Source organism: Danaus plexippus (genome assembly GCF_018135715.1).
Source record: "Danaus plexippus chromosome 18 unlocalized genomic scaffold, MEX_DaPlex mxdp_20, whole genome shotgun sequence".
Taxonomy (NCBI): domain Eukaryota; kingdom Metazoa; phylum Arthropoda; class Insecta; order Lepidoptera; family Nymphalidae; genus Danaus; species Danaus plexippus.
The window spans coordinates 827,868-851,808 of NW_026869853.1; the positions used below are offsets into that span (position 1 = coordinate 827,868).

Below are 23,941 nucleotides of genomic sequence, written 5' to 3' on the forward strand. Positions count from 1 at the left end.
AGTATGATTTTTAATTTTGTCAATATTTTAACTAGATCAGGTATCATATGTAGCGTTTTTTTTTATTGATTAATATGATTAAACGTGAAATAATTCAAATTGTAAGTTAATAGTTTCATCTAATTATATAGACTTTGATATTTCTTCTTATTTTGTAGACCGGCTAAGAAAGAAAAGAAAGTTGACTTTACAATTTGCTTGTGTATAGTTTTCGTAGACTGATATAATTTGACAGATCGTATGCGATATTATAATACGATCCAGCTATTATTTTATCCCGTTCACAGCTTTTTGGAGGACACTTCTTTAGGACTCTATCACAAAGTAAAAGGATGATACTGACCAGAAAGCATTCAACGAACTTTTGGAACGTAAACACCAAGTAATAATAAAAACAATTTGGTTTTACATTGTAAATTAAGGTATAAAATAATCTTTTACAATTATTTTCAGATCAGCTCAACCAGATTTAGTTCCAGACGTATTAAAAGTAAGAATTCATACAAATTCAATTCTCCTTGGAGTTGAAGAAGTAAAGGCTCCTAATTTCCCTGACTCGGTATCATCTGGAGATGTTAAGTAATTATAATTTATCGATATGATTTATTAAGCAATACGAACATTTCCATAAAACTACGAACATTTCCATAAAACTACTATCAACAATATAATAAATACATTTTTATAAGTAGAACTAACTTCAGTAATTCAGTAAAGTGGTATAACTTTTTTATTTATGAATCCATTACAAGAAAAACAACAATCTCTTAGTTTTTAAACGGTACAAATTGCACTGCAATTCTTTAAAGAAATAGCCAAAAAATTATAACATTGCTTTGTGTTTTATTACGGTTATAAAATCAACAAGTATTTATGACATGTATTTTTAATATATATAGTAATAATAGTGTAATAAGCTGAAAGAGAATATTTTTTAGTATGATTTCATTAATCAACCATGTGTAACTTATTCAAGACTAATAAAGAAGGAAGGGGATGCGGTAGCTATGGATGAAGTCGTGATGGAAATAGAGACAGACAAAACAGCACTGCCAGTGATGTCGCCGGGGAATGGAAAGATTGTGAAGTTGCTGGTGAAGGAAGGGCAGTCTGTCAAGTCACAGCAACCTTTGTTTCAGGTGACAGGAATCTTTTATATAGGATTGCCGTATTTCATAGAATATGAGTAAAATCATAGCATGCAAAATGTTAATTGGTAAAAACATTGCATCTATATAAAGGCATTTTTATTTTGAAGAAAAAAAGATTTTACAACTGTCAAACGAGTATTTCGTTTGTATTATTATCTGGAACCTTTTTAATTTTAATACACAAAAAAATCTTTTTGAAATCAATATAGATTTTTTGAAAAAATTTGTTGTTGGGTGCCTTGTGTAGGATTTTGTGTAGGGATATTACGTAGTACATTAACATAAGTATGAAATAATCAAACAAAATTAATTTCTATCGTGAGGATATTCTCATGAATCGAACCCACTGCAAGAATATTTTCAGGATCTAAGCTACGATATTTTCTCATTTTATCTTGGCTGTAGGTATATATTTTTAGAGCCTGTTAAGGTTTGTATTCTGCTTCTGTTAGTTTTTAGTGCAACTCATTTGGTATCGTCAATTAATAAGGTTATTATTGTAATAGACCCTCTTAGTATTAACAATGAATTGAATCACATTGTTGAGCAAATGCTATTCTAGGGAGAAGTATACTACCTACTTCAGTAATATTGTATTTTGCATCAATAAAGCAGTTTACGCATGTAGCATCGAATTAATATATGTATGTCTGTGTACAGGTGGATCAAAAACTTGTGAAGGACTTTTTCAGTCTTATTGAAGTTTAACTTCTTACGCGACTTCCAACAAGGTTGCGTTAAACGATTTACGCTGAGGGAGAGAGAAAGAAAGTAACACAAATGTAGAAAGTAGGAGAGAGAAAGAGAGTGAGTCGGTAGATTCCAAGCGCATGCGCATGGTATTCTTGCTATGCAGTGAAGTAAACAGTGTGAGCGTCGTGAAATTTGCTGAAATGCGTACTTGTTGTTCTATATTAAAATTAATAAAAATTTATAAATAAATATCTATTATAATAATTAATTATTTTTTAGACTGATTTGATACACATATAATTTAATACAGCCGTATTTTATTTTCAAATTTAGTGATAAGAATTGTTTACATATATGAAGTACCACTTAAATGAAACTAGTATTTTTCGGATTTACTACGCGGATTTTATTATTTAAAAACTACATAATCCCGACGTTTCGGTTACTTTGCAGCAACCGTGATCACGGGCAGACGAGGTGTCTTAATCTTCGATCTCATTATGAAGTACCACTTTTTTGCTCGCGGAGGGACTCCAGGCACTATCTTTTTTAATTGTTGTCTGTTAGTTTGTCCTTGACAAAACTGCTGTCATTTTGTGGTTACAAACATACTGTGTGACTTTGTCAAATACGAGAATCAGTCTATATGTAATGCCTATCTGTGATGATTTGAAAAACGTTAAACTATTTAATCGGATATTTTTTTTAACGGTTTTTTCATGAATGAATATAAAGGAAGAGAAATTACTATATAATAGAGATTCAGGAATGGTTACTGTCACGTTGTGATTAGAAGTTTAGGTAATATTTTTTCTTCTTGACGTCTAGTTCATTGCCTATTTTCTTACCAGGTCGCCAATAGTTGACAAACATATACAATTTAAAGTCTTTTTAGAATATGTTTTTAGTCTTGACTGTTAGATGTTGTTTGTATGTCGATACATTGTGAATTATTTATTTTATTTGACAACTTTAATTTTGATGACGGCTGTAAATTTACATTCTACGATAGCAGTGTCCCCTTTTTTTGTCCCGCTTGATATTTTTTAATCCCACCTATTTCTCTCATATTTTTTTAAGTATCCGCAGATATGTCCGCTTGTTTCATATAGCTCCAATTTCTTTTCTAATTATTTATTTTCAATTTTCCCTTTTACTTCAATTGTTTTAAACGTCGAAGCAGATCATCTTGTAGTACACTCCTAAAAGTACTGTATGTAGGAAGTACAGTATTTAAGAGTACAAGTACCAATTGCGATGCATTAAACACAAAATAGGAATTCTATGCTTGAAATTCATTAAGGTGGACGTGACTGGAGTCGCTCCAGCCAAGGCAGCAGCTCCGGCAGCGGCACCAGCAAAAGCGCCCGCCGCTGCAGCACCAGCACCGGTTGCGGCACCAGCTGCTGCACCAGCTGCTGCTACAGCCACTGCTACTCAAACCACCGTTGTAAAGAAAGCTGCTCCGGCTGGACCAACAGTGAGTAATCCTTTTTAATAATACTTATGTACTTAAGGTACTTTTTATAAGTTATTTGAAACTCTTAAGTAGATAATAAGTTGATTGTTGTTCCAAATAATTGCCAGCCTTGACCTATTTGTGAATAATACATTATTGATCGCTTGATTAATTTTACATATATTTATCCGTTTATCCCTAAAACGGTGATTCAATTCGTCACGACGTTCCCAGCCTGCAGCACTTAAAATTGGAGATCCAACTAAAACTATATCGGGGACAAGAGCTGAACTACCTGTGCCCATGAATAGAATGCGCAAACGAATCTCTGAGAGGCTCAAAGAGGCCCAAAATACAACGGCCATGCTAACGACGTTCAACGAGTGTGATATGAGGTAAAATTAAAACTTCTTTTAAATACGTGGCTATTTACACCTTCCACTGTGCGAAAGGTGTTTTAAATTGTGTAAAATGAGAAAATATATGTAGAAAATAATAAGATTTATAGTAATATCGATCTAACCGCTGGAATATATTTATTTCGTAAATATATTTTTTTCAATTGTATCAGTTTGTTATAGATTTTTAATATGAATACAAATAATTCTTTTTTTCGTGACTATACATAAATAGATAAAATATCTTTTTAATATTTAATAAAAACTTAATATAAAAAACTGTTTTATATTTTATATATTGCGATTAGTTTAATTTTTGTTTTGGAGGCTTTACAATACATTACCTTTTTTATTTTAAATGCGGTCTAAGAATGTAAGGGATTTTTCTTAAGCAATATGGCCTCTTTGGTTATTAGTTTTGAATGTTGAAAATATCTATATTTTTTTTATATCAACATTGTTAAATAACAAGTGTCGAAATAGCAAAGAAACACAAACAGAAGGCTAACTTCCTTCTCCGCAAAAGCGTTTAAACAATTTGTTCTCCTACTTTTGTATTTCACCCGTTTTTTACCAAATTACGTGATAACTTTTGGTACCTTGATTACCTTTGAATTACAATTTTTTATACATATATGTATTTATTAATACTTATCATGCCGTCTCTTTGTTTATTCATTCCTTTAAAATAAATATTACAAAGATATTTTCTATTTTAAATTTTACATTAATAACTATTATAGTGTTGGTTTAATTCATTGATATAAAAGCATTAAAAACATGAATCTTATACGAAGTGGTCTCCAATGGTTGCGTTACAGTCCTTCAAACATTGAGGTCAGTTATTAACAGACCAATAATCCTACACGGACTCTTTCTAACGGAATTTTCTTCACTGCCAATAGTATTAAACTGTTTAGATACTATTAAATTATAATGACGTTTAGAGCTTGCCGTCTGAAACTGATCCTAAATCATCTAGGTATTAAAATCAGGACAAGATGACGGACAGTATTAAGCTCCTACGACGTTCGGAACGGTAGTTTCTAGTGAAGATGTGGCGAATAGAACTTTATAATCCTTGCTGAAAGGACTGTTCTTGGGCTATAGAATATAGCATCAAAAATATGGCTATAAGTCACTCCTTCATATCTAACAAACCACCATCACTGAAGTGTAATGACCATGTTGTACTCGGTTGATTTTTGAAAAGCTTCTTAACAGCTTTCAGCATAAATACACACACTACATAAATATTTAGCTAACACCAAGAGTTTGGCGGATCTTAAAAGTTGTGTTTGGCTTCACACTAGATTTCTGTAATGCACTCACAAAAATTCGGTTTTTGTTTTATTTCCACTCTATTTAATATGATTATCACAGAGTATATTACACAAAACATATAGTGGCTCAAAAATAAGAAAACAAAATGAACGTATAAAAAAGAGAGGTAGGACATTCAAACGTAATATTATTTTTTTTTTGTACCAGTATTTATGGCTACACGAAGATTCTTATTTAGCGAATTTTCTCCACAACTTTTTTGACATGAAGTTTTGCATAATATATCAAGCATTATGTACATACTTTTAGGCTTACTCTGAAAATTTGCCATAAATTTTAGCGGCCATTTGTATAGTTATAAAGAGAGCCCTTGTTTACATTAAAACATATATATGTAAAATAATTTATCTTCCCGAAGTTTTGCGGGAGTGATGAATAAATATTTTTAACAACTTACATATTCTGTATGCCAAATTAATAAATACGAGTATCCTGAAAATCAATAAGTAACTGCTAAGTACTAGGTTCATCTTTTCGTTAAGTGTTTTGTTGTTTGATAAATTAAAAAATTATAAATAGATTTCGACAATTCAACTTAAATAACAAAACAAAAGTAATGAGCATATGGACTCTACAAGTTTGGAAGATTCCACTCAGAGTTGATTATAAATAGATATCTTAATAATATTAGCTTTCAATTATATGATATAAAATATTTGTAGAAAAGACGTGATCGGTTTCAATTTTTTTTTATTATGTATTTATAAACAAGTAGTTAGAAATTTTCAAAGCATCAACCTAAAAATTAAAAATGCTAATTTGATATAGAAATTACTGAACTTGATTACTGTCAATACTATATATTTTTTTTTATCTGACACAGTTGGACCCGGTAAAAAAACCGAACTTGACGTATAAAATGAGCTTTAAATTACAAAATAACTAGAAACAAAATTGCTATCCATACTCACGTTTGCTTATACCAAATAATCATAGGCGGTATCTTAATACTAATATTATAAGAAAAATCCTAGACTTATAATGAGATCTAAGATTTTCGCGAGTTTTATTCATTTAAATGAAACTAATATTTTTCGGATAAACTACGCGTGATTTATTCGAGACTTATTTTCAAAGCCATCGTTGTACAATATAAATTTATATTAACAAACCACCCATATAAAAAAATTAAAATATTTCAAGCTTTCCGCCTCCTATGCCGATTATTAACACACGTGATATTACACGTTACATGAACATGACATCAAAGTTAGCTGAATGACTTTCCAAAATGTGGATCAAGCCTAAATCTGCTGATTTGGTTGTATAATACATTCTAAGGTTAGGAACAAACTGGCTAAAATAAACTGACACGTATAGGTACCATCTCAATAAAATGCTTCAGAGATTAATATTAAATCGTAAAATTTATTGACACACTGATAGTTTATACTCCTAAATAATTATTATCGAAATACCAAAATACGTATTTCATCACAAAGTTAAAGGGTTTTATGTCAAAGAAACTTTGAGATCGTAAATGGTAATAAATGAAATTGTTTTCAGCAAACTGATGGCGTTTAGAAAGGCCAATTTGGAGACGTTCACAAAAAAGTACGGCGTGAAGCTGTCTTTCATGTCACCATTTTTAAAAGCGTCGGCCAATGCACTGATCGATCAGCCCGTCATCAATGGCGTTATACAGGGCGATAACATTGTTTACAGGTAATGGCCATGTAATGTTATTACTTCTACGAAGTTGGACAGCGATGTTACCGTCTCCCGATTAATATGGGAGATCTCCCCATCCCACTAACTTCAGTTTAATTGTCTAGCCATTTCAGAAAATCATTTAAATCTTATGAAGATTATATAAGTCGGATAAACTATACTTTTTGCACAACTCCTATTGATCGTACTGTTCTTTCTATAATTCTATTTATTAAATGATAAAAAGAACATTTTTAACGTGTAACTCGAAAAAATCTATATTAGATTAAATATATACATTCCATAGTTTCAGAAAGTATTTCGATCCAGAGTTGAATTAATTTACTACGCTATTTTACAATCTCTCAGAGACTACGTCGATATATCAGTAGCGGTGGCGACACCGAAGGGTCTCGTAACGCCGGTAGTGAGGAATGTGGATTCCATGGATTTTCCCCGTATAGAACTAGCAATCAATGCTCTCGCCGATAAAGCTAGAAAAGGTTTATTTTCATACAAATCCTTTGTTATACATTAAGCGATATGTTATTTTAATTAATGGTGTTTATATTTAGTGACTATAAATACCCATTCTCATTGGACATGTACACAACTATTTGAAATCAATTTGTAGTAAAAAGTCATGAAATTATAATATATATTTTTTATGGAGAACAAAATTTCACTTCCTACTGGCTCTACTGCTAACAAATATTAGTTTGCCACGGAAATGGCAAATCTATTTTGTTCTTTAAAGTTTTAACCTGAATAGCTTTAGATGAGTAACTAATACGACCGTCGCACACTTTAAAAATGTATCAAATATTTCTATCGATAAATACCAAACGATCACATACACAAACTATCAATTTACTTATTTAAGTACTTATTTAAGTAAATTGATAGATTGTGTATGTGATTGTGTATAAAAATCTATGTGTATATAGATTGTAGTCGTACACAAATCATATGTAAAAGAAAATATACCAGATGGCTAACAAACTGTGAAATGAATAATCGAACTCATAAAAAATTTGTATTACCTATATGTAGGTAGGTAGAGGAATTTTTAGACGTTTTGCCGTATACAGATTTCACCCCGCACTATAAGGGTAAGTGTAAATTCCTCGTCACAATCAAACTTACCTTGGAGTAAAATCGAAATTTTCTTTAACCATAGCAACCACTGGTCATACAATGAGCCATCTTCTATGGTTCGTTTATCATTTTGTCATAAAAATAAAGAAGAATACGTGATAAAATCTACGTATCTTCGTTTTCTTCTTAGGTAAGTTGACGCCAGCTGATATGCAAGGAGGTACGTTCACTATCAGTAACGGCGGCGTGTTCGGCTCGCTGTTGTCCATGCCTATCATCAACATGCCACAGAGCGCCATCCTCGGAATGCACGCTATCTTTCAAAGACCAGTCGTAATACAGGGAAAGGTGACATCAAACTCTAACTGGTCTTCGAATATTTATTAAAAATAATGATCTGTATATTTTATTAGTAAATAACTTTGTTTCAGATTGAAATTAGACCCATGATGTACTTGGCTCTGTCCTACGACCACAGACTTATAGACGGACGCGAGGCAGTCATGTTCTTGCGTAAAGTAAAATCAGGTGTTGAAGATCCTACATCCATTCTAGCTGGAATATAAAACGAATTTGTGCTCATGTAATTTATATATTTTTAAAAACATTACACTATCACGGACTTTAAAATACTTGTAAATAAAACTGTGAGATTTTTAAAGTTGGTTGTAAGTATGCATAATGCATCTTTTATATGTTGTCATGGTTGATCAAACTAACACACATGTATTTTGTAATTTATACGATGTCGTTGAAATATATATTTTTTAATAATTTGTCTTTATAAGTCCTGCCTCAAACTCCTTGACATTGAAGATATTTAGTCGATCCCTATAATATCAATGTTTTAGTGGTTATATAAATATAAAATAGGCAATGTATGTATATTGGAAGCTAGAACGCCTTTTTGGAATGAATGTTGACATATTATGTTTTGTCAATTCCAGCGGTTTACCCACTACGGTCTACGAATGCAGTAGATGTATGTACATCACATGTGTGTATCTTTGTAATGTGCTTTCTTTCAATAATAGGGTATAGTTTTACATTCCTGAAATCCATTTCTAAATTATATTAACCTTCAGATTATAGTTCATTTACTGTTGTTTAATTTCTTACATCACATGGTGCTGTAGTTGCGAAAAAGTATTTCTATATGCAAATAAAATAAATACAAAACGTAACCATCGAGAAAAAAAAATTGGGTACAATGAGAATTAAATAATTTACATATATAGAAAAGTTCATTGCTATAAATTGAAAGAACTTATAAAACTCTATATTAAAATATAAAGGATAAGTTGGGCCTTGAAAATATATTTATGATATCACGGGGATAATCCCCCTCGAAAGCTAAAAGACTATCGTGCTTTACTTTGCTTAACATAAAATATTATTTTTGGACATAAATCATAAAAACTTTTACATGACACGACAATTGCACTAGATAATGTATCAAGTACTCGTTGAAAAGACAGACAATTTAATATATGATTAGTTGGAATCCGAAATTGAAGTTCCTTTCTACATAGAGAGAAATGAAAACACATAAGATTAGAAAATGGTAAAGTTTGAAGGAGTCTGTTTCACGAAAAACCCTTTTCTGCTGAAGCTTTAAATAAATGGAAATTTAAGTGATATAAAGAAGTTTATTATTCTCAATAATCGTATATAAAAAATCTGGAAAGCAATAAATATAATGTTTCAAGGTAGGAAAGTAATGAAAAGAAAAAAAATGTTTTTATGCAGTCACTATCCAAGTGAAATTTTAATTCAGTTAGTAGATATTTAAATAAAGATTTTTGGAAAAATATTTGATTTAGGGTAATAAATTAGTTAAGACTAGCTGTTATCCGAGACATCGCCTGCGAAGAAAAAAATAAGAATGAAAATACTTATATAATGCCTTATTTCGGGATCGAGATAAAAAGTATTCTAAGTTACGCCTTAATAAATAAGATACCTGTCAATAAAAGTCCCGTCGAAATAGGTACAAACATTTCAGATATTAACTAGAATAAACAGAGACAAACACACAAAAATTATAGAAAATGTTATTTTGGCATAACGTACCGTATATATGTATATATTCATAGGCATATAGTAAGACATAATTATTACAATATTCCCAAGAGACACCCCAATTTTATTTATATTAAAATGTATAGACATCCAACTGTATTTTTTAAAAACAATGAGTTTATTATAGTATAGTACAAAATAGGTAATAAATACTCTCGTTTAGATGGTAGGCCCGTGTTTAAACTGAGCACAATATTTATCGTTCTCTCTATAAACAAAAACACCATTTGTAAGACAAAAGAGATATTTTTATGAGAATATATATCAGCTCAAGCTAGTTATTTTCGCACACATATTGTGGCTTTGGACCTTGGCGGCTCCTTCAAAAGCTTTTCAATATATTATTTAATGGAATGGCCTTTAAAAATTTTCCTTTTATCACCACTTGCAAAAACAGATTTACTATACAGATTTTAATACTTTAAAAACATTATTACTTTCATACAAACAACACGGAATTTAAAAACTGTTCAGTATTATTTACTAAGACTTAAACGCAGATTATGTTTAGGCTGGCTTGACCCTATTATCTACTACAAAGTCGTGTTATTGAGGAAGTAGGCACTTCCTCAATAAAAATGCGTAATCGAAAACACAGACATAGCTATTAACTAGATATCATAGACATAGACAGATTTTAATAACTTTTCACTAGCTGGACCATCTAATTACTATATAGCAAATATTAAGAAAATTGGCTATTAAAGAAGGCAAAATTTATATACGACAACATTGCTTATTGCTATTCACCTTTCCCTACCCAGTAGCATAGTGTAGACTCTACAGTAATCTATCGTAAGTTAGATTTAGTGTCTTAGGTAATACACTCGTATATCATTTATATTATGAAGACATTCATATAATTTCAAACTGAATTGAAATATTAGATGTTATCTTGTACTGTCATAAAATTGTTACCACCTTTATAAAATAAGGTAGGTGCCGGTGAAAAGATAACTAGTCTTCTTTTTTTAAATTAATAATCATTAAATAAACGCCTTTATGACATAATAATACGTGCAACAAATGAAGACGTTGACATTGGCAAAATATTTCACGATACCAGTGCGGATTAAGCCGTGGCATTAAAATAAAAAAAAATATTTACCAAAATAATCGATATAAATGTTTAAAAAGTTAAGTTATAGGTAACATGATTTATTATGTTCGTGGAATTTTCAAAACAATCGTATTTATTTAAAAATTAAATATTCACACACATATGACGTACTTTTGTGAATATAAGTTGGAAGAAAATAAGTAGTAAGGAATTTGACATTAAATAAAATTGTAGAAAATATATACATTATCTGTTCCGAAACGTCAAATAGAGTACAAACTGAATTGATCTAACTTGTTTGTTTTGTTATAGTTAATGTGCTAAAAACATACGACTCTGACCAGTTTTATGTAAAAACTCCAAAAAAAGAATTATATTTATATTACTTTAATTAAAATAATATGTTCTAAAACTATCAATATGCGACGAGGTCAAACGAGAATTGGTGGATGGCGTAATGAAAATTCGAGACAATTTAGCTCAAGAAACGGCGGCAATTCACATTTCAGATCATCCAGAAACTATGATATACCGGACGCACCGAGGTAAATATAAAACGCTTAAATAATAAGCGACTTACTATTATTTATTTTGTTCTGATCTGTCAAACATCATATTTACAATACACCCGCGAATTACCCATCTTTAAGAAAAAATAATATTCTTTTTACCACACCATCATTAGTATATTCACTTACAATATACAGTTCACGGTGTCTAATTAGAAGTAATACATAAATTACAGATTCCCGCCACCGAGTTCAAGGTCTCGACGACCACAACCTTACAACTCGCGAGTTGATAATCAAGATCAATCACAGGAACATGGTGATCGTTACAGATACAGGAACAATCGTCACAACTACCTGAGACAACCTCACCATAGTGAGAGACAAATATTACCCTTAATACATCAAAGACAAGAAGGACAGCATAGAAGTACGTTCAAAGAACCTTCTAATTTCTATAAAGATGTACATGGAAACCATTTTCATGTGAACAGTATGGGAGATGTTGATCACCGTCAATTGCCACCATTGCATAATTTTAGACAACCCTTAATTAGCCCTTGGGCTACTGAAAATGATTTTTCACAAAGTGAAAATATTTTTAATAAATCACAAAGACCAGAATTTAGTGAAACTAATAAATATTCAGACTATGCTGGGCACAGGCCACCAGCTTCCGACCACTATGGATGTAATCCTACATTGCCAGCTTCAGCAATTGACAACTCCAATTCATTCAGTAGATCTGTAGATGACACTGTAGATATTGTAAGGAAAAAAATTCTCAATCGCAATGAACCGCAGCATAATTCAGAAAATAATAATACAAATCAAAACAATTCTGCCCTCCAAAATGAATCCCTTAAAATATCAGAAAAATTTGAAAGCAGTCAACATGAACCACCTGCTAAAAAAAGGTTTAACAGACAAAGAAATATTGATGCAAATAAAAACTGTGCCAAAATAAAGAATAAAATTGTACACCAATTATTTAAAATGGATAAAGAAAAAATCCATAAATTAATGGATAATCCAAACTCATCAAATAAATTTGAATTTGCTATAAGCAGTCTTATAACAGAGTCTCAGAATAGTTTTAATAGACACATGAGATCAGTCGCTGAAAAATCTCTTTCCAGTACCAGCACGGAGTTCATGCAGAACGACAATAATACCATATATGAAGACACCTTCATGAAACAAATGCAATGTATTCTAGATCCACAGGATACAGTTTTTCTTGAAGATATTAAGCCTATTGTTATGGCAGAACTAAGTAAAGTGTTGCAGCTCGATGAATTTGAACAAATGCAAATGGGTGGAGATGAGAACATAAATGAGATGTCAGATGATCAACAGATTTATAATAATATTATAAGTAACACTGATCCATGGCCAAATGAGAATTTTCATTTAACATATTTTGACCAACCAAAGAATGTCACGCAGGCAGATTTCACAAGATCAAAGAGTGTGGAACCAAACACCAATAATTATGATAGATTTACAAATGACCAATTGGGCTATGAAGACTCTAAGCCTCTTTTTGAAAGAAGATCAAGAAGGAAAAGTTACAGTTGTTACCAAGATAGTGATGTATCAAAAAATAATACTCTCTTTGGAACATCCCCTGTGAAAGAACAAAAAGAACTAAAAGTAGAAGAACCGCAAAAGTTATTTGACTCCTATCCTCAACAGGGTGTAGAGGAAGAAGATCCTTTTGCTGAATTGGATAATCAGTATCATGTTGCTGTTGATCATGATTTTATTGAGGATGACAACATTACAATCCCAAAACCATCACAGGACAATGATGAATCAAACTTTTTAAATATACAGAAAGAACTTAAAGTAGAAATTCCTGCGCTCATAGAACTACCGACATTGACCGAAACTGATTTATGTAATGTAGAGGAGGAACTCACACAAGATGACAATTTAAATACATCAGACATCGATAACAGTAGTAAAATAGACAAAACCAAAGAGTTAAATGACAAAATTGATTTTGAGAATTTGGTGAAAATATCTACATCATCAAATTCACGGAAAAGGTCTATCGATCAAAGGCCATCTCATCGTAAAGAAAAAAGAAGAAAAGAATCATGTTCTGAAACTACGAATCAGTGTAATAAAGATGATGGAAATGACAATGACACATTAAAAGCGTCTGATAAATGTGAAACTATAAAATCTGTACTCCCTAAGGATGACAACAAGGACAAAGATTGTACAGATAATAATGAAACTTCAAATGATAAAAGCACTTCGGAAAAACATCCTAAAAAGAAGGAAACGCCAAAGAAAACTCCGGTTAAAGACAATAAAACAAAGTTAAAAGATACAATATCCTCAAACCAAGATATCAGCCCACAGGAAAGCAGTTCAAGTTGTCAAATGAGTACTAAAACAGATGCAAAAAATTCTTTAAAAACGATAGATATGTTCACTGAACAGCCTCGAAAAGTAACAATACATCAAGCACATAGGAACACGGCTATTACTACAGTTCCCAGCCACAAAATTTCTATCGACACCATAATCAAACCCAAAGACAGTTTTTGTAGACAATTAATGAGAAAACATGTTGCCATACAAGTTCAGAGGAAGTTACCATCAAAAGAAACGCAGACAGTTATAAAGAAATATAATTCAAGGTGCTCACAAACAATAAAGAAAAAATTTGCAGTAAAGGAAACACAAACAGATGACGTTGTTTCTGAGGGACTAATAACAAAATCAACTGAACCCTTTGAAAGAATGAAGGAAATAGATTTAGAAATACAGATGTTATTGCAAGAAAAGTTTAAATTGTACAACTCAATGGAATCCAAAGATTCCAGTCACAACTCAATGCAAACATTGGGAATGACAGTTTTGAATGTAGCCCCATTTGATGGAGATGACGAAAATGGAACATCAGAGCATATCTTACTGACTGAGGATGTTATCGTCGATAACTTTGCCAATATACCCTCAGAGGAATTGGATCAGTTAACATTCGAAACAGTTGCCATTGAAGAGGCAGAAACGCCTAAAGTTGATAAAAGAAATCGACGCCGTAAAGTTTCTTATCAGAGTGCATCGTCAGAAAGTTCTACGACGATTAATACGAGAAGAAAAAGAGGAAAATCTCCAAATATATCCTTGCTTGAACAAATTATCACGGATGACAGACCACTTGAGGACATTATATCCTTAGACGATTTAGAAGTCACGCCGCAAAGCAAAAAGAGGTTAAGAAAAGGCAAGCATATTGGGAGAAGGAGAGCTATCAAAGGTAAAAAAGTTGATATGAACAATATCGAAATTAAAGAGTGCTCTGTTCTTCTAATAAGAGAAGACTTCAGCCAGTATCTAGACCAGCATCACCTTGTCCAGGATTATGATTATGAGCAAACAGTACAAAATGTTGATTTCGATTCCCAACAAAAGATTGCAACTGAATCAGATATACACGTCGAGCAAAACATCGTCAACGACATACAGATTGATATGTTGGACGTATCAGAAGACATTGTGGTGGGAGACAACTGTGAGGACAAAGAAGAGGCGGTTGTAAATATAACAGTGCCAATTAGTGAAGAAATCATATTAGATAATAGCCAGTCGTCGATGGAGGATACCAAGCCAGCCTTGAGTCAAGGTGACGAATGTAAAATGTACGATTACTCATCAGATGAAAACCTAAGGCGGGATTCTATTGTCGTCTCCGGAAACGCTGATGCTGTTCTTGCTTTAGAAGTAAGTATTAATAATACACAACTATTGTATATCTTCATCCTATATTATTAATTATGTTCCTGAAATTAATTTCTAACGAAATAGATTAACTGGTAATTTCAATGACACATACTGAATTCAAACCTGTCCTCAGGGATGTCCTATACTAATGAAATCATTGGAGGATGCAATTTTACAATGTTACCAGCATAATTATAGTCATTAATTAGATATTTTGATAACATTTTTCAGTGTGTCGAAACAAACTTCTTAGCGGCTTGTCTCGATGGCAATGTTTATTATTTCAATAATGATGGACATCTTCTAACAACCTTAAGAGGGTCGAACCTTGCAGTGACCTGCATCACTATTGTTAAAGAGAAATACGGAACTACAGTATACACGGGGTCATTGGACTCAAGAATACGATACTATGACTTGGAGGTATGTTTTAAATTTTTTGCTATGTGATTTCTGATATGCATATATAGTCAAATGCGAAACTATACCAAAACAAAAAGCACAGAATTTAATTCTGAATTAACACCGCTAACTTTAAGAATAAAATGGTTTATACAATTCTTAACGCATTTTAAAATTATCCAGACAGGGTTAGAAAAGGGACCGGAATGTAACGTTCTAAGTCCAATACAGACAATGGATCATGCATGGGACACAGTGTTTGTAGGAACGAGGACGGGATTTGTTCTGCAATTTGAGTGCAAGGTAATATAAAATTCAGCAAATCATTGAATATATATATTAAGTTAGAATAATTATCTTCAAATATAGATTGAGACTATAATAGTAATTTTCTTTTACATGTTTAAAGATTAAATAAAAAATTACAAATATATTTATTGCATTTAAACTTTAAGTGTGGAATAAAGATATTGAGCACCATTACAAAATTATATTTAAAGAAATTATAAGGGATATAAAAATAACAAAATGACAGTTAAGAAATAAGAAATCAACAAATAGAGCCACAATCATATTTTACTTACAATTAGTAAGGCATAAATTTTAATTAGTTTTCATTAATTTCAGAATAACATGCTAATACCAGTGAGTTCAGTGAAATTTTCTGAACAATCAATCCTAGCTCTAAGAGCAATGAAAGAAGGTCCAAGGAAAGTTCTTCTAGTCGCTGCTAGATCAGAAAACGTCACAATAAAAGACGCACAGACTGGCCTGTTGTTAAGGACATTAGTTGGACCCAAAATGACAGTCTACACTCTATTATATGAAGACGGAAAGGTTTATTGTGGGACCAGCAGTAATCAGATACATGTATTTGATTACACGGTTAGTTCGTAATATATCATTTCAGAAAATGGAAATAAAATTATTACACTCAGAGAGCTCACCATAATGATATATTTATATATCAGAATATTATATAAATTCTTGATTTTATTACTGTAATCTGATCACAAAGTGAAGGGAACCCTGTTCAAATTCTTATTTATATATTTTATAGTTCTAATAAAAATAAAATTTATCTTGTGACTTAAAATTAATAAAAAGAGTAAGGAAGTGTTGATCACTCAGTTTTGACACTTTATTATGTGACAATTTTTGTGCCCTTTTGAAGTTTTTGTTAATTCAATTGAAATAACTGTTGCAGGTTATAAATTCATAGGTGTTGTGAAGTCTTAAAAGATTATTCTCAATATCACTAAAGATTTTTATTTTAAACAGATTTTAAGTCAAGTCGAGATCAATGTCATTTGGCTAATGTGGGGAATGGCATTGAGATGACTTTACCATTTGTATTTCTGTTTTCGTTAATTTGATGTTATATTATGTATATTTTTATTTTCAGAGCGGGGGACACGCCGGCACTCATGAAGGGGGTAAGGGTGCGGTCTGTTTGCGAGCGTCGGGCGGCCTTCTGTTCGCTGGGTGCTATGACGGCTGTGTGTACGTTTACCGGGAGAGTGAGGCTCGACCCTTCGCACAGATACGCGGCCCAAGTCTCATGCTGCTTTCTCTGGCCATTGTTGGAACCAAGGTCGGTATTGAGCTTTTATTCTGTATAAAATATATCAAAACAAGAATGTTCTCACTCTACTTATATATTTAAAGCTTCAATAGAAAGCTATTCCCTGTCTATGATATTTTTTTTTCTATTTACAGATTATCGCTGGTTATAAGGACAGAAGTTTGTACATATGGAAAATACCACTAAGCATATTGCAAGAAATGATACTCTAATATTCTACGTATGAACGTAGACGCGCACCATTTTTTATATTTTAGTTAATATATATAATCACTTATTTTGAAGGTCTTATCTCCATTGTATATAAACTTTAGTAATAAAAGAGTTTAAATGGTTTATTTTTTTATTTATTTGTTTGACAACAGTGTAGTGAGTATAAATTTAACTTTTTGTTAATGGTATATAGAATTGTGTATTTAGATGGTTAAATAAAACTCTATATGAAACATATGTGATATAATAAATGATACAAATATAATTTTAAAGATTTTAAGTGTAAAACAGATTTATGCTATATTTTTATGTGTATACATGTAATACCCAACTTTCTTACATCTTTTCCACAAGAACCATAAATAAATAATAAACGAAAATATGTCAAAATTTATGAAAATATGATTTAATATTTATTATTTGAAATAGCTCTGCAAATTTTAATGATGTATTGCAAAAGACGCTATAATTAACAACCTTAAATAAAAGTTTTAATTGTGTAAACAGAATTCTTGAATAAGTTTTGTAATTTGTTTAAATAAGTTTCTAATCTTGTTTATTGCGGATTAGTAAGTAACCTTGATTAATATAAAAAACTATTTTTATAGAAGAAATAAAAAAAAATGTTTTACTTTTTTGAGTTTCCTGTGGTCTTTTTTTAACATTATTCATTAAGTATTAATCACTACATACACAATAGCTCAAACCTTACCTAACCGTATAGGGATTTTATAACACCAAAAAAATATTTAAAAACCAATCCACATAGTGTTTTATTTTTATATATGCATATAATATTACAGAAAAATTTAAAATTATACTCCAATTAAATTATTGTATTATAACAACTTTAGGTACTTTAAACAATAAAGTATGTAAAGATATTTAAAAATTTTAAGTTCATATTTCGCAATCGATTTCCAAGTCACATTTTATTTTAATTAAATATTTTACATATTAAAAAAAAACTTTTGCTCTATTTCTAAACGATATTTATTTTTGCCAAGTGGCACTCCTGCCATATAGTGAATTTCTGACTTACGTCAGTGTGGGTGTCTCAGTCTCGGCAGCCATTATTCTACGTATAATATTATATTTTTTTGTGTTTTGTGGTGTACTTCATTTCAAACAAAGAAAATAACTATTTAACTTACTTTCTGCTAATAACATTTTCGTTACATTAAATTTATAGTACAAAATGAATCCAGAATAGTAAGTATATGTTGTACCGTGATGTGTAAAACAAGGATGGGCTGAATTTCGTTTCAATTTAGCATGTTAATTTTTTTAAGTATCTATGAAGTCTTTGTCTGTAACGCATATAATTGTTTAGCTCTTCACATTTTTAAATGAAATTTAGCAAAAAATAAAACCAATGGTGACTCATTATGTTCTTAGTACCAACAAAATCGAAACGTAATCATGAAAGTCTATGAAGGGAACTTAACTGCGTTACACTTCCGCCCCTATGATATGAAATCCAATGTTTTTGTTTTTTTGTGTAACAGCCAATTCTTTTGTTTGCTTTGTCTACTGAAGTGATACGCCTCCTTGTTGCCGTGTTGTTCATGTTTATAGTTTATAAGAGTACTGACGTTACTTATATATTCATAGACGCAATTGTAACATACATTTTCGTCATTGTTTGCAGCGACTACTTGTTTAAACTACTCTTGATTGGAGACTCAGGTGTCGGCAAGTCCTGTCTGTTGCTTCGATTTGCTGATGATACGTATACAGAGAGCTACATCAGTACTATTGGTGTGGACTTTAAAATTAGGACTTTAGATTTAGATGGAAAGACAATAAAGTTACAAATATGGGACACGGCAGGACAAGAGAGATTCAGAACAATCACATCGTCCTACTACAGAGGGGCACATGGAATCATTATTGTATATGACTGTACAGATCAGGTAACTTTAGAACTAACAAAACTTAAAAGTTGTGTACATATTGACAACATTCATACTATATAAATATTATTTGCTCGTTTTCACATTTTACACTCTAGATGGCCTTGTAATAAAGCATTTATTTTACACTTACATATTAATATAACCAGAAAGTTATATATGATACATCTATTTATAAATATATAGTATATATTGCTACAATAATTAAAGTATATTTTTCAGTTTTATGAGTGTTAATTATTTTAATATGAATACTCTACAGCTGTTTGAATCAATCATTTGTATTTAAATAAAATATGGTTTACTTGGCTTCCATCCAAACTTTGAGATCACTTAACACAACCTAAACTGGAATGTTGAGTCATTATGTATATCATTATATATGTTAAGTATATATCAAGACTCTAATTTGGTCATGTAAATTAATTTTAACTGAGGATAATAATTTGATTAATTATGCTAATCGTGTACAGATAGATATTTATTAAAAACATTGTCACTATACACATTGAATGTGTCTGCTAACATAAGCACACACAATGAATGTGTCTGCTAACATAAAGAGTTGATTTGTTGAACTGAACTTGTATATATAATTAGCTGTACCTAACATTATAAGAAGTATTTCATATAATAAAAATTTTATATTAATCTCATGGGACTATCAGGATTACAAAACTATGTATTCGGAATTATTACCGACACATTTGAGTGATCGTTTTTGTGTTTTATAATATTTGTACTGTTGATTGGATGTATGGGTGTTTGTTATTCTAACAACTGAAGTCTATTTAATGGATTTTTCTTAAACATATCAGAACAATAAAAAAATTAGACATACTTTACATCATTGGATCAGCATGACAAGTTATAAAGAATACTGGCTAAAAAAAATTAAGGATAGGATATGCTATGAAAAAATATTTTTATGATAGAAATCTCTTTATATACTAGAAATATTATTTTATAATAGGATTCCTTCAGCAATGTGAAACAGTGGTTGGAGGAGATTGACCGTTATGCCTGTGACAGTGTCAACAAGCTACTGGTCGGCAACAAATGTGACCTCACTACCAAGAAAGCGGTTGATTATACCACTGCTAAGGTAGATATTTGACTTTGGAATATTATGCATTTTTTTTTTCATAGTAATAGAATGAGAGTTCATTATAATTGAATAGAATGCAATTTAGATTTTTACCTTTTTTGTTAAAGTACTTTTCATGTTCTACTAGTTTATTTGATGTTTGATGGGCATGTTTGCTTAATTCAGTAAATTTATGAAACAGATAAGAAGTGCAATGACCTATTAGTGACAATATTCTGGGTACTTTTAAATGTCACCAACTTTTATATTTAATTATAGAATGATTTACATGTATGTCTAGATAATTATTATCTGTGCACCATAACATATGCTAGATCAAACTTAACTGGTCGATTAACATTGTCATAGTTGAAGTTTGTATATCTTCCACAAGTTATTTGATTTATAGAAACCAAAAAAATTGTGCAAAATAACTTAAATATTTTAATTTAATTCATCATACTGATAACTCTATCATAGTTAGTAAGTCAAAAGCCAATAACATTACAACTATTATTATTTTTTATGCTAAGGATTTATTTGCACTGGAATTGTGGAATATTTTGCCAATGTCATCATTTTTATTTGGATGTACTGTATGGAGAAAGCATTAAGATGTTCCAAATATTCTAAATCATAGCATAAAATTAATCTAAATGGTGTAATTCCAGCAATATGCAGAGCAGTTGGGTATCCCGTTCCTGGAGACATCGGCCAAGAACTCAACGAATGTTGAACAAGCGTTCATGACTATGGCCGCTGAGATAAAGGCTCGTGTTGGCCCGCCTTCAGCCGGCGCGCCCGCCGCCGCCGCTGTCAAGATAGATCAAGGACGTCCCATCGACACTAACAGGACCTCCTGTTGCTGAACAATAATCATGGTAACGACTACATACATCAAATTTTTATAGAAACTTAGTTTGAATTTATTATCTCATGGTTAATTTACAAGGAATAAGGTGAAGTTTTTATTTCTTGTAAAAAGCAAACCTTGATGTATGCCTATAGAAAGGGAACATAAGTAAACAGATGGCTTTGAAGGTAATAATGTTTATGTAGCTTTGTTACATTTTAAGTCTTAAATCTTAAAAATTGTTCTTAGACACATAATCATTACTCATATACAATTTATTTATTACTTATATATATATATGTATATTCAACAACACATGTCACTATAACTGTTATTACATAAAGTGTAGACGATTTTACATTAATTACATATAAATTCTTAAGTTTTTTCTTAACACTATTTATACCTAATGTATAATTCATATTTTTTGGGTTTTTCATGTAAGATATAAATATTTTTCTTAATATGTATGTAAAATACACCAATTCATAATGTACATACTAATCGAAATCTATTTGTTCCAGCTGGGGGCGGTAGCACCAGCAGTTATGCAATTACCACAAAAAAAATTTGATCGCATCCCTATTATAAATAAAAATTATATATATAGTGCCCGAGCTCGATCGCTCATAATGTTATAAGCTGACTCCTTTTAAGTTGCTATTGTCCAATATTAGTTAAAAGGAAAGTGGTGGAATGGATGTATGTTTATACATGTTTATATATAATGAATATCGTAGGTTAACTTCGTGCTGTATTCCAGGAGATGTTATAACTAAGAGCAACTAAATACGTTAGTGTTGTACGGTCTGTCATAACGGAGGGAGCTTTTAACAAAATGGTGAAGCTCCAACGGTACACAACTTATGCAATAATATGATATCCTGTAATCGTTTGGGCCTTCATCATGATGTTAATTGTGTAAAAAAAACTTGTTATGCAAATTGTAGTATCGAAATCCATTTCCGGTTTTCTAATAAAAATAATTTGCTCTTTTTATGTTGCATTTTACTTAAATGTCACCGAGGTACTAATTTCATTATTTTTTTTAATTGTCTGCACTGGGTGTTAAATCGTATTTAATATTTATGTATAGTACTGGGGTTGTGCTGTGTTCAAAAATTTTGTGTTAGTCATACTCACTTGAATTTCAGTAGGAATTTTTAACACAAAATTGTAGATAAAGCATATTGGCCTTAGTGAAATTAGACAGATTTATAGATAACATACATAGCCATCGATTACAATGGAAACATAGTATTAAATAAAAGACATTCATATACCAACATCACCATCGTATGTGATAGTGTTGCCTAACGTTTTAAATACAATTGTACAATAAGTAGTGATGGAAAAATTTTAACCGAGTTGAAGCCACATTGAGTGTGTTAAACATGAGTGAATTTTAAAACGCACACTCATTGTATTGTAACTTATTACACATTAATAAATAATGTTATTTTATAAAAAAAAAAAAAACAAATATTAAGTAATATTAAATAATTGCATTTGTTATTTAAAATGTTAGGCAGAAGATGTTCCGATCGTTTACAACTAACTCGTGTCGTTATTTTTGTACTATTGTGATGAGTTAACTTATAAATCCGCTGACCCACTGTAATTCTGTATTGAGGGTTTCTTAGAAATTAAAACAGTATGCTATTTAAGGATGTTTTATTTAGAAATCCAATCCTCAACAAACCCCATTCATAACTCAAAACTAATTAATCTTGTTCCGGTTCATTAATTTTATCGGTAAATGGTTCAACATTTTACCAATTAATTTTAATCTATGTATTTTGTTTATTATTCTTAAATCCTTACAATGTGACAGACTATACTTAAGGAGAGTGAAAGTTAATATAAAACTATTTTAACAACAGCATCTCATCATGTACTCGTAGTCGTGACAAAGACCGTGTAAGTTTAATGGACACTGAAGGAACTCTGGGCACAACACTGGCAGCTTATCTGTTAAATTTATCAGTTAAAATAAAAAAATATATCACAGCATGTCAATAAAAAAACATTTAAATTAATTTGCTTTTTTTTCTCTTTTTTGCAAACGGGTCTTAATGTATTCAGCCAATATCTTCATTTATGATCAATAAGATTTTACTATAAGGGGATAAAGGAAATAATGTAGAAGTATTGTTACCTAATGAGTAAGCGCAACCACAACAGTAACCATGGATGATGGCTTCGTCGTCCTCGCAACCAAGCGCCGGGCAACCGTTACACCATAAACCTAAGCCAAGCCAGGGCAAGTTCCCTAATCATACACATTATTATAAATAAGTTTAAAATTTCTAACACGCGATACTATCTAAAATAGAAAAATTTTATAATGCAATGGAAATACTTACATCTTGGCGCCTTTTTAACCGCACTAACAATACCATCAGAAGGAAAGAATACTGCTTCGCCACACAAAATAATGCCAGCTAAATATAAAAGAAATATTAAATAATGTTTGAAAGTCATTTTTGTACAAATGACATTTAAAAGTTAATAATTTTCCTTATATAGGTCCAAGGTATCTCAAGCCTACTAAAGACTTGTAATGAGGTCATTGTCACTAAGTAATTAGTTCGAATATTTTAGGGAAAGATAAAGAAATCTTGTTTCATTAAAAGCTCTGTAAGGGGTGTTCTCATGGGGATTTGGAATTCTTTTTCAATAAATAAATAAAAATAT

The 23,941-nt window shown here is 31.0% G+C and overlaps 4 protein-coding genes across 5 annotated transcripts; 3 read left to right on the top strand and 1 right to left on the bottom strand.

Annotated features, from left to right (window-relative positions):
• LOC116773094 (dihydrolipoyllysine-residue succinyltransferase component of 2-oxoglutarate dehydrogenase complex, mitochondrial-like) lies at positions 1–8,567 on the top strand. Its single transcript, XM_032665478.2, has 10 exons — positions 1–101; positions 288–382; positions 454–579; positions 977–1,139; positions 3,148–3,324; positions 3,538–3,698; positions 6,552–6,710; positions 7,065–7,198; positions 7,984–8,141; positions 8,225–8,567. Exons 1-10 carry the CDS (start codon positions 75–77, stop codon positions 8,357–8,359), a joined length of 1,335 nt encoding a protein of 444 aa, XP_032521369.1. The 5' UTR covers positions 1–74; the 3' UTR covers positions 8,360–8,567.
• A 2,632-nt stretch (positions 8,568–11,199) lies between these two features.
• Positions 11,200–17,511, top strand: LOC116772969 (zinc finger protein 106). Of its 2 annotated transcripts, XM_032665306.2 has the most exons (7): positions 11,203–11,480; positions 11,681–15,188; positions 15,420–15,611; positions 15,774–15,893; positions 16,218–16,475; positions 16,996–17,184; positions 17,310–17,511. In XM_032665306.2, the coding sequence occupies exons 1-7, from the start codon at positions 11,356–11,358 to the stop codon at positions 17,385–17,387; spliced, it is 4,470 nt and encodes a 1,489-aa protein (XP_032521197.2). In that variant the 5' UTR covers positions 11,203–11,355; the 3' UTR covers positions 17,388–17,511. The 2 variants fall into 2 exon arrangements, with proteins under 2 accessions (XP_061384415.1, XP_032521197.2); XM_061528431.1 differs by lacking the exons at positions 16,218–16,475; positions 16,996–17,184; positions 17,310–17,511 and having other exon boundaries at positions 11,200–11,480; positions 15,778–15,893.
• Positions 17,512–18,419: 908 nt separating this feature from the next.
• Positions 18,420–22,911, top strand: LOC116773001 (ras-related protein Rab-1A). The gene is made up of 5 exons (XM_032665350.2): positions 18,420–18,600; positions 19,040–19,304; positions 20,278–20,409; positions 21,063–21,272; positions 21,769–22,911. The coding sequence occupies exons 1-4, from the start codon at positions 18,587–18,589 to the stop codon at positions 21,258–21,260; spliced, it is 609 nt and encodes a 202-aa protein (XP_032521241.1). The 5' UTR covers positions 18,420–18,586; the 3' UTR covers positions 21,261–21,272; positions 21,769–22,911.
• Positions 22,912–23,064: 153 nt separating this feature from the next.
• On the bottom strand, positions 23,065–23,907 carry LOC116773221 (uncharacterized). The gene is made up of 3 exons (XM_032665640.2): positions 23,611–23,907; positions 23,403–23,516; positions 23,065–23,215 (listed from the first exon to the last, which is right to left on the bottom strand). The coding sequence occupies exons 1-3, from the start codon at positions 23,726–23,728 to the stop codon at positions 23,118–23,120; spliced, it is 330 nt and encodes a 109-aa protein (XP_032521531.1). The 5' UTR covers positions 23,729–23,907; the 3' UTR covers positions 23,065–23,117.
• Positions 23,908–23,941: the final 34 nt, after the last annotated feature.